We start from the raw sequence: 14,429 nt of genomic DNA on the forward strand, positions 1-14,429 counted from the left end.
TTCACGTTTTCATTTTCATTGCGGGTGAGCTCACCCAATCTGTAACATTGAGGAAACTATTGGCACAAATAGAGGGTAGCATTATGCATGCATTTCAAAATACATACCGTATGGGGGAGCAGAAGCTGACTTCCCTCATAAGAAATAGATCCTCCAGAAAGTACAATATCTTATCCCAGGGCAGATTTTTAGGTGGGACGAAGATTGAAAAAAAATTAGGAATGATGTTTTTAGGGCCAAAACGTTTCCCCCTGTCATTAATTTAGTGAAAGTTTTCCTGACTTTTCTCCTGGCTCATCATGTCTCCAGAATGGCCTGGCTGTGAAACTCTGAACTCATGTTGTGTTGGCCTTGCTGAGGAAAGTGCCTTTAGTATTTTGTCAGGTTAATGGGGAACTACAAGCTTGTACAGTCTTACATTTAAAAAAAAAATACAGTGAAGGCTGTTAAGTTTGCGAAGACAAGCACTTACTGGTTAGGAAATGGCAGAATGAATGTTACCTGTGCAACTTAAATCTGGGCCCCTTGTGCATATGCATTATGATACAGTTTTGAATTATAGGTTCATGTACAATCATCACAGGACCCTGCCTTATTCAGTGCACAGAAGGGATGGTGCTCACTTTGATTGAGGGGATACTCAATATTTTGTTTTCTCCTCATTGGTGTGTGTGTGGTCCTGGGTTTTATTTACTGCACACTGTTCAAACCCTGCTCTGAAGATAGACTATTAATTTCCTTACAGGCTTTTCTCTGGTGTTGATCGCTTTAGCATCTGAGTATTTCACAAGCTCTAACGAACTTATCTCCACAGCACCCTTGTGAGAGCAGCAGGTGTTATCCTCATGTTACAGATGGAGAACTCAGGCACAAAGACATTAATGTCAAAAGTATCCACTAATTGGGTGCCCAGTTTGAGATGTCTGTGGCCTAATCCTTCAGAGTGATTAGCATAATAGTGCTTTATATGTTCAAAGCACAACTCCCATTGACTTCAGTGGCAGCTGGGGAGTGCTCAGCACTTTTCAATTCAGAATACACTTGCAAGTTAGAACGCATTAAAGCAGCCCCAGGCGCCCTAACTCCTAGATGTCCACACTGGCAAGGCACTTAGAGCACCTGGACTCTGCAGCTGGAGCATGCCTGGTAATCCATCTCCATGAGAAACATAAAGCTTGCTGCACCCTGGCTGAAACGTCCAGGTGTTACATTACTGCGCTGTGATTGGCCTCCAGAAAAGTCCCATAATCCCCTGAAGTCAAGTGGCCACTCTTCTCATTGTTTTGGAATTGGCTGTAGGATTGCGGATATCCCCTTTCAAAGCTCCGTTTCTGACAGCCGGCTGCTTATCTGCTCTGGGACAAAGCAAACCATTACTGTGAAATGCTGCTCTTGTGAGTTTGTGTGGGTGTGGCAGGGGAAGGGGGGATCTGCTGCTGTCTGAACTTACAAGACAACATGCTGACATGCTCTCAGCCGCCCAAAACACACTATCTCTCCCCCCACATGCATGCAACACACTCCCTGTCACACTCTCCCCCAATCCCCCATTTGAAAAGTACATAGCCACTTGCACACTGGGATAGCTACCACAATGCACTGCTCTTTGTGGCGTTGCAAGAGCTGCTAATGTGGCCACGCCAGTGTGCATTCAGCTGACAGTGTAAACACACTGCAACGTTTTCCCTGCTGCAGTCTCTGAAGGCTGGTTTAACTCCCGGCTCTCTACATCTGCAAGTGTAGCCAAGCCCCAAGAGTCTCAGGTCAAGCACCCAGAAAAGGAGGAACACACAGTTAGTGAAAAGTTATTGTTTTTAAGGTGAGATTCACAAAGGAACCTAGGTCCCAGTTCATGTTCTGCTGCAATTCACAAAACTCCTACCCAACTCAGGCAGTGTTTACATTTTCAGAGTAAAAGTTTCCTTGGTGCCTATGTTCCTTTCTCTGGGCGTGTGTGCTGCTGCCTCCCGCTAGGCGTCTGGATGCATATCTTGTAGTTCAGCCCCAGAACGATTCACAAACTAGGGGAGATAGGTATTCAGCCACCTAAGTTGTGTGCCGGGCCTGATCCAGTAGGCATGCTCAGAGGCCACCTACCAGATCAGGTCCCATTCGAAATAAAAGAGGAGCCTGATGATGCTGGTGCCAGTGCCCACCTTATAACTTACAGTGCAGTGGTTAGACCACTTGCCTAGGAGGTAGGAGACCCAAGTCCAATTTCCCCCCCTTCGCCAGAGGGGGAGAGAGGATTTGAACAGGTGCCTCCTACTTCTCAGAAGAGCCCTTTAACAACTGAGCTAAGGGGCATTCTGATGTGGGCTCCCTCCATCTCTCCTGCAGAAGCTCTTTCAGTTTGGAAAATTAATGAAAGAGAGGCTGGAGCAGGGAGCCTGGCCCCTCAGTCTCCCATTTCCCAGGTGGGTGCCCTGACCACTGGACTAAAAAGCCGTTCTCTCTCTCTCTCTCTCTCTCTCTCTCTCTCTCTCTCTCGCCTATGACTGTTTACGTATTTATGCATCACTACATTGGCAGGGGCAGGGTTTAGTACACACCTTTCTTGTTGGCATCTCCCATTGCCTAGCTTTGGTGGCTTCCCACCGAGTGTGCTGGTTTGTGTGGATCACATTCTTCGGTGCCTATCTATCTCCATTCATGGTATAGACAGCCCTGGCTTGGCTTGATGGGTCGCAATGCTGTTCTTGTGATTTTCCAGCACCTGAAAGGTAGGCATCGTGAAGCTTAGCATCTCAATGCCTACGGCCCTTCATGGATCCCATCCTAAGTGACTTGCCCAGCATCACATAGGAACTCTGCGGTAGAGGCAAGGAGAGAATCCAGTTCCCCAGATCAGCATTTAAACTGCCTAAATCACAGGTCTTTTGCTGCAGTTCCCCACCTCATTCACTACTCACCTTTCAACAACCTCAAAAAATGAGGCAGAGAACCTACAGATAATAGCCTCCTTTCACTACACAACCCTGATTAATTTCCTGAGCACTGTGTCCATTCAGTGCATTGAATGGAGCAGAGGTCTGTGGAAATAAGAGTAATGATCATGAGATTAAAGACTGAATCATGGTGCATATGCACAATGGGGCCAAATTAAGGTTGCACAAGAATCCTTAATTCTGGCATTTCCTATCTTGAGTGCTTGATTTTGCAAACTTATCTTTCTTTTAATGTAATTTTTTGTATGTAATTTCATATGCTTTTTTAAAAAAGCAAACTGAAAAACCAGAAATTTTATCTTGTGAAACCACATTGGCACCCACATGGTTCTTCAGCCGTGTTAGAGTCTTTTGATCCACCAGACAGACCTGTCACTTGAGCTAACAGTACCTTATAGCAGTAGTATGCTGTTATCCTGGGTGGGGCAGCACTGCAGGTGGATGAGGTGCATATTTTGCCAGTGGGTTTCACAGCTGTTTTCTGACAACAGAGAAATGTTGAGACTCAGGATTCCTGGATTTTATTCTGGGTTCTGAGGTAAGTGTAATCTAGTGTTTACAGACACTCCTGTCCCAGTCACAGTTCCTCCCCCCAAGTTCCTAGTACCAGTCCCATCACCCACAAGTCCAGAACCTCTGTCCTTTGCATTCCTGTCAGACTGCATCCTAGATCCCACCAGGGGGAGCACTGAGAGCACAGGACAGAGGCTCCCTGCTTTTGGTTCCTGTGCTCAGTGCCAGGTTGGTCCCCAGCAGTTGGAGTCCTGCTCAGCCCTGGTATCCCAGTGATAGGAGCATGCTCAGTGCAGAGAGAGTCTTTGGAGAATTTAGCTACCAAATTCTAACACGTCTCAGCTGCGCATGTGTGAACTGAGACTTTCAGAGGCCAAATTTGAGAAGATTTTCATGGGGATGGCAAGAGGCACATTCCTGGCACCAGGGCAACCCCCAGCCAAATTTCAAATCCCTGCTCCAGAGCAGGGAGGTGCCTCAGCTTCTCAACAAAATAGTGGTATGGGTTTGGGTTTTTTAACATGGACAAAAATGTGTTTTCCCATGTCTTGTTCTCAAAATGGCTAAACCAATTTTGCTGAAATTTTCCAAAAAAATTCAACACGAGGCAGACCCTCAGCATGTGGAAAATTTCAGCCTGATTGAACGGTTAAAGTTTAGCAAAGTTATAACCAACTCAGAACAAGGCTGTGTGACACTCCCATTATAAGACCCTACTATAGGCTCTGCTACCTGTGCTGCCTATAATATAGGGCCTTCGGTGGGGTGTGTACATGCCCCACATTAAGGCAGGCAGGGAAATGGTTGATGAAGGCTCATTTAGGGCCTGGTCCTGCTCCCTCAGAGTCAGTGGGATATTAACAGTGACTTGGATGGGAGCAGGGCCAAACCTTTCGTGCAGGGGGATAGAGAGGAGGCAGTGGAAGGGCCCTGAGGGGCAAAGGAAGTGCACACAGTCCCTGTCTTTTCCCTGCCCAGGAAGCGCATAGACAGCGAGAGGAAGGTGAGCAACTGGCCCTCTTCAGATGGGGTCAGACAGCTTACAAGCATCTGTCTCAGCTAAGAACGGTCTGTTTTCTCCTGTCTCCTACTGTCTTCCCCTTTGTTGGCAGGGGGAAAAGGAGGCTGAATCCAGCCCCCATCCTGGTCCTCTGTGTGCTTGGTGTAGAGGTGCCTGGGCTTAGGGTGACAGGATGCAGTATTTTGTTTCTCTCCCTCCCCTCATACTGTCCCCTTTCCTGTTAGCCATGAGTGGGGCCCAGATGTTCAGGTGGGGTCAGAGCAACGGTTACAATTTTGACCAGAGGGAGCTGTTGTAATTGTCTCTGTTCAGGCTGAGGGAGGAGACAGCAGCCTTTTTTCCCAGCATGGGATTGGGCGTTTCCTTTCTCTTCACCCCCGTGTGTCCCGCATTCCCAGGTGAGGATGATTTAGAGGCACTGAAGGCCAAGAACATCAAGCAGACAGAGCTGGTGGCTGATCTTCGTGAGGCGATCCTGCAGGTGGCACGGCACTTCCAGTGCGTGGATCCAAAGAACTGCAGCATTGTGAGTGGGGACGCACTGCACAAGGCTAAACCTGGGTCCCTCATGCTGCATGGCCAAGGCTGGGTCCCCCTACTCCTAGCCCTGGAGGAGCTGCTGGATTTCAGGGAGATCCCCCATGGTCAGGATCTGTTTGTTGCACATTGCCTGTCCCAGGTGGAGGGAAGGGAGCCATGCTTGATTCTGGAGCTAGCAGAGCTAATCTGTCCACTGGGTGAGGGAGCAGAGAGTGGTACTGAACATGGGGGAGCATCCCAGCACATCTAGTCACCTTCTTACTGCTCCTCTGTGCTTCTCTTCTGCACAAACTCAGGACCTGACTCCGGATTACACCATGGAGAGCCACCAGCGGGACCATGAAAACTATGTGGCATGTTCCCAGAACCGCCGGCGCCGAGCCAAGGCACTGCTGGATTTCGAGCGCCATGACGACGATGAGCTGGGCTTCCGCAAGAACGACATCATCACAGTATGAGGGCTGCGAGGGGGAGGAGAATCCCACGGTGTGATACACCCTCTCTGCCCCTTTTCAGAGAGGGCATGTTACAGGCGCCCACTTCGAGCCACCACGTGGGGCGAGTGTTTCATCCCCCTTAGAGCCCTCTCCCTGGGGAGTCGGGCTGGGGTGTCCATCCCAGAGCCCTGTGCTGGGTTGCTGGTTATGCAGTCTGTGGCTGGGGTTCTGGCTAATCCAGGCAGGACACAGAATTCCTTTGGGAACGCTTGCTGCCTCCTGCTGTAACTGGTTAGTGGGTCACCTTGGCTGTCAGAAAGCCCCCACTCCCCCAGAGTGAAAGGCAGATAAGATTTGAACTCTGAGTTAGCTCAGTGCTCTGTGCCATCAGGGTGCTGGGCCAGCCCAGCGATCATCTCAGGGCACCCAATAGCATGGAAACCTGGCACCACCTCCTTACACCCCAGGGTGGGTGAGGGAAGAAGGAAAGGGAAACCCGCTGCCCATCAAAGCACGAGAAGCTGCTGCTCTGAATAGCTGTCAGATGTGGGGTGTGTTGTGTTGGCAGCATCATCCTGCGCCTGCATGGTGGGTAGAACTAGGCTTTCACCCCCATGTATTGTGGGGCCAACAGAACCACCACTGGGGAAGAAAAAGGGAGGAGGGGTTGGCACAGTGGCTGATCATCATTTAACTCCTCTTCTCCCACCCTCAGGATCTCCTGCCTCTTGCCCAGGGTCCCTGCGTAACCCATAGCAGCCCTAGAGCCCCATCTAGTGGCTGAACCACATAAAGAGACTGCTACAGCCGCTGAGCTCATGGGCTTGGTCCTGTAGCTCAGATGGGAGAGGCTTACGCTTTTAGATTCAGGGTTCCAGGTTCAGTCCTCACAAAGAACCCAGCTACGGGTGTTGTTACTCCTGTCTCTAGTGTCTGGGCAGCACGTGCCTGTAATGAAAGTTGGTTGGTGACTTGAATTTCAGTCAGTCAGTCCCCCTGTCGACCTCTGATGGTTGATAAAAAAAGTGATTCCTTGCCCCACGTGCACATACTCACTCTCTCTGAGGTGACACTGTTTCCATGGCAATACATCCCAGCTGTCCTGGGTGGGATATGAGGAGAGGGAAAGCCTGACACTGCACCGGTTCCAGCCCCGTTTTGCCTCCTTGCTCCCGTTCCATGGCCCTTGTGAGTTAGGGTTTGTGTCTCTCTCCAATCGCTTGCTCTCCTCTTCGTTCTTTCAGATCATATCCCAAAAGGATGAGCACTGTTGGGTGGGGGAGCTGAATGGACTGAGAGGTGAGAACGGACAAGGCTGGTGGGTGAGGGTGGGCTGTGGGAAAAGTGGGGGGAGGGGCTCCAGAGACAGGGGGAGGAGAGTTGAATTGCTAATGTTCCACAGATGCTGCTGCCCTCAGCGATGGCTCTGGCATCTCTGCCCTCCCTGTCTCGGAGCTGTGTGGGTTTGCCTTTCATTTGAGTTCCTGCCCATATAGCCAAAGGCTCTGCTGAGCCCCATTGGGGAGCTGCCTGGGAATGCACATCTCACACTGTGCATGGCTAGCAGGAGAGAGGGGTGTGGAGGTGGGGTGGGGGCTCAGCTCCTTGCTAGGTTTGCTCATTATTCCCAGCAGATGCAGTAACTAAAGTGCACTTTCACAGTCAGGGTGAGGATGGGTAGGGGGCTGCTCTGAAGCATGGGAGCTGGTGCTGTCTGTGGTGCTTGTAGGGAGAATGCCCCTCAATGACATCAGGCTTGCAGCTGTTTGGATTTCCTGACATACACTGAGAGGCTCCAGTGCTGCTTGTCGTCTTCTTCAGGTTGGGCCCACAGGCCCCTCCAGGGCACAGAGGAACCCGCCTCTTTTCTCCTCCTCCCCCAGGACTTGCAGCCAGTCTGGGTTTTCATTCATGTCCATGTGAGGGTTTCCTGGTGTCTCAGGCTCACGCTTTGTCTCTTCTTTCTAGGTTGGTTTCCTGCAAAATTTGTGGAGGTCTTGGATGAACGGAGTAAAGAGGTAAAAATTCCTGTATTTTGTAGGTCACCTTGCAAACCCCACTGACCTTCTTACCAACACCCATGCGTGTCTTCCCTGCTGCCATCACTCCTCCTGGCTATCCATGTTTATATGCCACTTTTCCTCTGCCCCACTGGCAGGATGTAGCGTAATAGTGTGGTCAGATGGTGGTAGTTTCCTTGGGCATTTGCTGAATGTTTACCCACAAGATGGTGGGGAGATAGAGATCCACAGGGTGGGATGGGAGGTAGTCTTGTGCAGTGACTGAGGTCCCTACAGCCACAGTCTGGCTCAAGGAGAGCCCAAGAGGTGACATCCTGCAAATGTTGCAAAATATGAATCTTTCTGTAGCCCATCCCACCCCAGAGTCTGTGTTTCAAAGCCCTGAGGGAATGAGACACACACACCCTGTGAGATAGAGAAGTCTCTTCTCCTTCCCCATTACAGATAGGAGTCTGAGGCACAGAGTGATGGATTGACTTGTCAAAGGTCACACAGGCAGTCTGTGCAGAGCCAGAAATAAGTCCCACATCTTCTGACCCAAAGTCAATGGTGTTAACCCCATGAGTATCCTTTCAGGGGCCCTGCGGATGTCTGGCTTCCCACAGTTTAAAGTCCCTGCCTGGAGAGAGATGTATGGGCTGCATTGGGCCCTGAGTGTGGCCGGGGTAGGAATTAGCTCTGTGAGTGTGAGAGAGCCCTCAGCTGTGGTCACTGAGAGCATGGGGAGGGGGCCCTGCCAAGAGCTAAGTCTTGATGGAACCAGCCTCGCTCCCCACAGACCTGCTAGCCTGGAGGTCGGTACAACCCAGCAAACCAAGTTCTGCGCTCAGGCACCAACTTTCAGTCCCTGAGGCTGTGGGGTAGGGGAGTATCTAGATTGGGTGATGAAAGGAGATAGAGGAGGCTGGGTGGGAGGTCTGTCTGGAGAAGAGGTATGGCTCTGTGTTCCCACCCCACAGCTCTCTGCTCTGGGGGGGGGCTGTCTCCCTTTCTAAGAGGCTAAGAGCTAATTCCTTTCATTCCTCAGTACTCTGTTGCTGGTGACGACTCGGTCACAGAGGGGGTGACAGACTTGGTCCGAGGGACGCTCTGTCCAGCACTGAAGTCTATATTTGAGCATGGGTTAAAGAAGCCGTCCCTGCTGGGGGGGCCCTGCCACCCCTGGCTGTTTATCGAAGAGGTGAGAATGGCACTCGGGGACAGGGGAACAACGGGGAGGGGATGTAGGGATAGCGGGGCTGTGGTCCAGCAGGACTACAGGAACACAGCCTTCTCTCAGCTTTCTTCCCTGCTGGGCATCTTGGAGTCTGTCCTGCTTCTGCTGCAGGGAGGAGAGGGGGTGCTGCTGCTGGAGGGCGGGGGGTGCTATCAATGGCCTGTAGCTCTGACTGCATCCTCTTCCCCTCAGGCTGCTGGACGGGAGGTGGAACGAGACTTCGACTCGGTGTACTCCCGCCTCGTGCTCTGTAAGACTTACAGGTGAGGCTGCTCTAGTCGTACTGACAGGTTTGCATCCTCCTGCCCAAGTCCTCCTTGTCAAACCTGCGCTCCTCTCTCCTGCCTGGAAAGGTCGTTCTTTCCGTCTGAGTCATGACACGTTCCCTCTTCTGAATGGGCAGGGCCCTGCACTGCCCTGCCTGAGACTGCTAGTGAAGCCATGCTGACATAGACCGCACATTGGACTGACAGGTGGTTCTTGTCCCTGAAAACCCCCGTTCCTGTGTGGTATAGCTGTGGCTGTATCTCAGCCCCTAGCAGTAGCCAGCATCGGGACCCCCAGCCCCAGTCCCCTGGTGGCAGTAGCTGAGCTGGGTGTTTCTCCGAGCAGCGTGGGTCCCATCTCTGGGGTGCGCTTCTGCCTGGCAGTGTCTTGCCCCAGTCAGCAGATAGCTCTGTGGGGTAAGCTGGGTTTCTGCTTTGGTTTTCTAGGCTGGATGAAGATGGAAAAGTTCTAACTCCAGAGGAACTGCTTTACCGGGTGAGCACCTTGCCCTGCCCACACAGGGGCTAGATTAGGGTTGCCAGTTTTGGTTGGATGTATTCTTGGAGATTTCATCACATGACATAATCTTTAATTCCTGGAGTCTCCAGGCCAGATCTGCCAGACCCACCTCTACACCTTTGTCTGGTCTGTGCAGCCCGTTCAACTGCAATCAGCCTCTCCCAGCAAGAGCCCAGAGCTGCTCCCAGCAGGTGGCGCTGTAGGGAAGGCTACTGGAGCTGTGGCCCAGGTGACCCCTGCAGGGAGTGGTAAAGAGAGCTCTGAGATGGCACTGAGCAAAGGGGAACTGCAGGGAGAGCGTGCACTAGGCTGTGTAGCTGTAGTGACTGTCCATGTGGGAGGCCCCTGTGGAACGTAGTAACAGCCTCCTCCCGCCCAGCAGGCAGTGCAGTCCGTGAACATGACGCATGACGCTGCGCACGCTCAGATGGACGTGAAGCTTCGCTCCCTCATCTGCATTGGACTCAAGTGAGTCATTCAGCTCGTTTCCTTGAGTGTTGCTTCGGTGATGAACTTGTGGTGGGATGGGAGTGAGTAGGAGGCGGGACGGTGAAGGGCTGGGGCCAGGTTGAGTGGGCGGGGGGATCTGGGGAGGCGGGCGGGGGGATCTGGGGAGGCAGCCAGGGGGCTGCAGGGTGCTTGGAGCCAGCTGGGTCAAGCTGGGAAGCAGTAGTTATTTTAGTATCCTCCCCGACACAGCTTGAGTCAGCAAGCTCTGTCCTCCCCCAGGGGGCTACTAGGGATATAAATATTGGTTAAAAACGTTAACCAGTTAAACAATTAAAATTATATTGTTTAACCGGTTAACTGTTAACTGTTGTTCCAGCAGCGGGGCAGCAGGGGCTGGGGCCCAGCATGGCCGGGGCTGCTCCAGCCCACCCAGCACGGCTGGGGGCAGTGTCCTGCCGGCACAGCGTGGCCGGGGCCAGCCATGGGGGTTAATGGTTAAGTTCTGGTTAACAGTCAGCCTAATGCTTACAGGTTAACTGTTTAACCTTTTACATCCCTAGTGGCCACCACCAGGAGCCAGTGTTTTATTTTCAGGTACACTTGACCCAAACTCTCCCCTGAGGGAACAATTCCCTGGTGTCCTCCCTGTTGCTGTAGAGGAAGAGACTGATGGGTTGTGGTCAGGAACTGGATGGGAATCACTTTGTCCCAGAGGGAGAGGCCACCCAGCCCTCTGATAACGGCCCTGGCTCCTAGTGACTCTTCCTCCTCCCTTCGTGCAGTGAGCAGGTCCTGCACCTGTGGCTGGAGGTGCTGTGCTCGAGCCTGCAGACAGTGGAGAAATGGTTCCATCCCTGGTCCTTCCTGCGCAGTCCTGGATGGGTGCAGATCAAGTGTGAGCTCAGGTGAGTACGGCCCCCCTCGCGTACTCAACCACGTGCTGCAGTGCCCTCCTGGCCTTTGCAGACCCCTCGCTATTGAGCATTCGGCTGGTTGTCGTGCTGCAGCAGCCAGGTGGGCTGCCGTTTGTGTAACCTGCCACAATAACCATTCGTGTCACACCCACCTCCTCACACACTCGTGGGGATTTCCTCCTAAACGCCCCACAGCAGCAGCTGCTGTTTACAGTGTTTGACATAAATGGGACTCTCTCTCTCACTTTCTGATCAAGAACAGGGCCTGGTGAGGGTATGTGTGGGAAGCAGCATCTACACACAGGGCTGCTGCTCTCAGGCCTCTAGCTGCTTTGTACTGAGCCTGCTGTAATAGAGCAACTCCCAAAGCCCTTCCCTGCTCTGAGGACCCACACTCCCCAGAGTCTAGCACAGGGGTGGGCAAACTACAGCCCGCAGGCCTTATCTGGCCCATCAGACCATATAATCTGGCCCTCAGCTCCAACCAGGGAGTGGGGTCGGGGGCTTGCCCCACTCCACGCAGCTCCCAGGAAGCAACTGGCATGACCCCCCATCAGCTCCTATGTAGTACATGGAGGTATGGCCAGGCAGTTCTGTGCACTGTCCCGTCGGCAGGCACCGCCCTATAGCTCCCATTGGCTGCAGTTCCCAGCCAATAGGAGCTGCAGGGGTGGTGCCTGCAGATGGGGCAGCGTGCAGAGCCGCCTGGCCATGCCTCAGAACTGGAGAGGGGGGACATGCTTCCAGGAGCTGCTTGCGGTAAGTGCCATGTGGAGCCTGCACCCCTGACATCCCCCCTCCAACCCTCTGAACCCATTGCTCCCAGTCTGGAGCCCCCTCCCACATCCCAAACCCCTCATTCTCAGTCCCACCCCAGAGCCCTCTCTTGCACTCCGAACTCATTTCTGGCTCCACCCCAGAGCCCGCAACCCCAGGCAGAGCCCTCAACCCCTCCTGCACCCTTACCCCAATTCTATGAGCATTCATGGCCCACCATACAATTTCCATACCCCAATGTGGCCCACGCTTGGTCTAGCACCCCGTGGGGCTGGGCAATGTGAATCCAGCAGGGAGGAGAAGCTGCTGACAGTGCCTGTACTGGGATCTGGTAGTGATATGATTCGTTCCCCAAAGGCTCAGCCAGGAGGGGTTACCGGCCGCAGGCTCAGCGACTGGAGGCCTAGATGAGGGTCAACCATCAAGCCAGCCAGAGGACCAAGACCCAGTTTAAATGGCGAGATGGTGGGGGAACTTGGCTTCAGTCTAGTGGCAGAGCTGAAGCAAACTGAATAGCTTCTCTCCTTCCCCATCCACACCTGCCCTGCTGGGGGAGCAGCAGGTGGGTTTGGACTTCCCCACCCACAGCACTCCTGTTCCCTCCAACACTGCATGGGAGGAGGGGAAATGAACCAGTTCCTGGGTGCTCTGCTGCTGGCTCAGGGACCAGCTCCAGGCCAAGCCTGGGTCAGGGACACACCTTCCATCACTGCCTCTACCACTGCTGCCACCTCCCATCTTCCTGCTGGAAATGGCTTTTGCCCTTCACCGACCTGTTCCATCCCCCTTCACCCAGGCTGGACTGCAACAGGATCCCATCCTAGGAGCTGGCAGCCGGCCTGGAGCAGCTGTGGTGTTACTATGGCTGCAGCTCAGGGTCCCACATTCTCCTTGGGAAGTTCTTGAAGCAGGGGGAGTGGATTCCCTTGTAGAAGCAGCAGTTGTCTGCATGTAGCTGCTGCTTTGCCCCTAATACCACCCCCCTGCATCCCACCCTGCTCACTGTCAGGACGTGAGAGCAGGTTCCATTGTAAACTCCAACCGTGCAACAGAACGGCCCAGCTGATGGGACACTTTTTGAGGAGAACTTTCCAGCCCTGACTGGGGCTCAGCTGGCCAAGTGCCGAGAGGCCCTGTGTGAACAAGGAGAGTCCTCACCGGGTGAGGCTGAGCCTGCTGGGGCACCGGTGGGATGCACTGTGGGGAGCTGTTGCCCTGTAATGAAGGATTTGTCATGAACACCTTTACCGGCCCCCTGGGTTTGGTACAGACTGGGTGGGGAGGGGGCAAAGCAAGCTCAGGGAGAGGGCCCTGAGGAGCAATGAGTGAGCACCTGCAAAACTCTAGTCCCAGCGCTGCTGCACCTTGGCCACCTCACTGACGCTCAGTTTCTCCATCGGGACCGGGGGGTGGGGGAGAAGGCTCAGTGCTCTCCAGCCTCCCCTCGCTTGCCCCCAGCTGCCTGCAGAAGGGTTTGAGGATCAGCTCCCAGGCTTCTGTTTGACACTAGGGTGAGCTCAGCTGCCTCTGTTTCTCTCAAGGTCTGTGTGTGGTGAGAATCCCGGCCCTGGGGGGTAAGGGCAGGGCCCAATGAAGGTATTCCGGTGCTTGAGAGTTCCCCCTTGCTCTGGGCGCACTCACCATCTAGAGTGGCAATGGTGAGCGGGGGTCCCCACTTCCTGTCCCAGAGAGGTGGAGGGAAGCAGTCATAGAAGCCCACAGTGTATATTATGTTGGTCTGGGCCTGCTACACCCTCCTCCTCCTGTCACATGTAGTCCTCTGCTGGGTGGTAGGGGCAGGGCCCCAGAGCAGTGGATGTTGTTAACTTCCCATTGAGATGCATGGGGCAGCTCACACCTCTCTGAACTGTTGTTTCAGGCTGCCTGCGGACTCAGGCAGACATCTCTGCATCAGTTGCAATTAGGTCGTGTTTTCAAGCTTTTTTCCACAGTCTGAGGGCTAGAAATGTCTCTTTTTTTCTAATAAAAGCTGCAAGTCTGCTACAGTCACATGGCAGGGATGATTTTGTAAGGGCATAACCATTGCCTTGTTGTATTGCAGGGTCCTCTCCAGATTTGCATTCAGTCTCTCTCAGGACTGGGAACTTCCTATTAAGAGAGAGGTGAGTGACCAGGCTGAGAGTGGGCCTGGACCCCCCCTTGCCCCAAGAGTAGCATGCCCTCCCCATTTCCTGGCACGTTGAACAGCCCTCATGCTGCAGACAGCACTTTATTCAAGGCGCCTTGATGCAAATTGACATTGAACTTGATGCCTGGTTGTCTCCCTGCCCTGTGAGCCAAGGAACACTCCCTTCCCAGTGGAGCAGCCTCCGCCTGGGTCTGAGTCTAGCAGAGTCAGGGCGAGGCCCCTCAGCTGCGTGGAGTCCTGCAGTGTGGTGGGTTGCCGCTCTCCTGAGAATCGCCAAATCAACCTCTGCCCTCCTGGTGGGATTAGTGGCGGTGGAGTAAACTGCAGGCTCTTCCCACACCAGTTCTTATTCATACCCCAAAGGGCATGGCTTCTCAGCCAAGAGAGGAGGAAGCAAGCAAAGAGAGTGAGCACTGGACCCCTGGAGAACAAGGTTCTGACTCATTCAGCTGCACCAGCAGTGAAGGGCTAGGGGCAGGTGGTCTCCATACCTCCAGACTGCAGCATTGAGATGTTGGGCCTGGTAGGGGAGAGAGCAAGTGGTAGGGGACAGCAGCTGCCTACAGAAGTCACTTCCCTTCTCCCCCACCTGCAGTGGTAGAATCTGATGGCACCTGCATATGGCTACTTAGTGACTCTTGGCCCTTTCCTGTCCTC

General features: G+C 53.4%; 1 protein-coding gene across 4 annotated transcripts in view; it reads left to right on the plus strand.

The window, feature by feature from the left end:
- The window catches only part of SGSM3 (small G protein signaling modulator 3), a 71,411-nt gene that overhangs the window by 52,280 nt on the left and 4,702 nt on the right, over positions 1-14,429 (plus strand). For 3 of the 4 annotated variants that reach the window (XR_003998280.1, XM_030546895.1, XM_030546889.1), the window contains 10 exons: positions 4,881-5,008; positions 5,319-5,474; positions 6,704-6,758; positions 7,428-7,477; positions 8,508-8,660; positions 8,889-8,959; positions 9,410-9,458; positions 9,865-9,950; positions 10,715-10,837; positions 13,686-13,747. Coding sequence is in view for 3 of the 4 variants with exons in the window: in XM_030546895.1 (XP_030402755.1) it covers positions 4,881-5,008; positions 5,319-5,474; positions 6,704-6,758; positions 7,428-7,477; positions 8,508-8,660; positions 8,889-8,959; positions 9,410-9,458; positions 9,865-9,950; positions 10,715-10,837; positions 13,686-13,747 (933 nt within the window). In the remaining variant the exon portion in view is untranslated. The remainder of the gene's footprint in view (positions 1-4,880; positions 5,009-5,318; positions 5,475-6,703; positions 6,759-7,427; positions 7,478-8,507; positions 8,661-8,888; positions 8,960-9,409; positions 9,459-9,864; positions 9,951-10,714; positions 10,838-13,685; positions 13,748-14,429) is intronic. The other variant, XM_030546904.1, reaches the window with a different exon arrangement.

This window comes from Gopherus evgoodei, chromosome 1 (genome assembly GCF_007399415.2).
Source record: "Gopherus evgoodei ecotype Sinaloan lineage chromosome 1, rGopEvg1_v1.p, whole genome shotgun sequence".
Classification (NCBI taxonomy): Eukaryota; Metazoa; Chordata; order Testudines; family Testudinidae; genus Gopherus; species Gopherus evgoodei.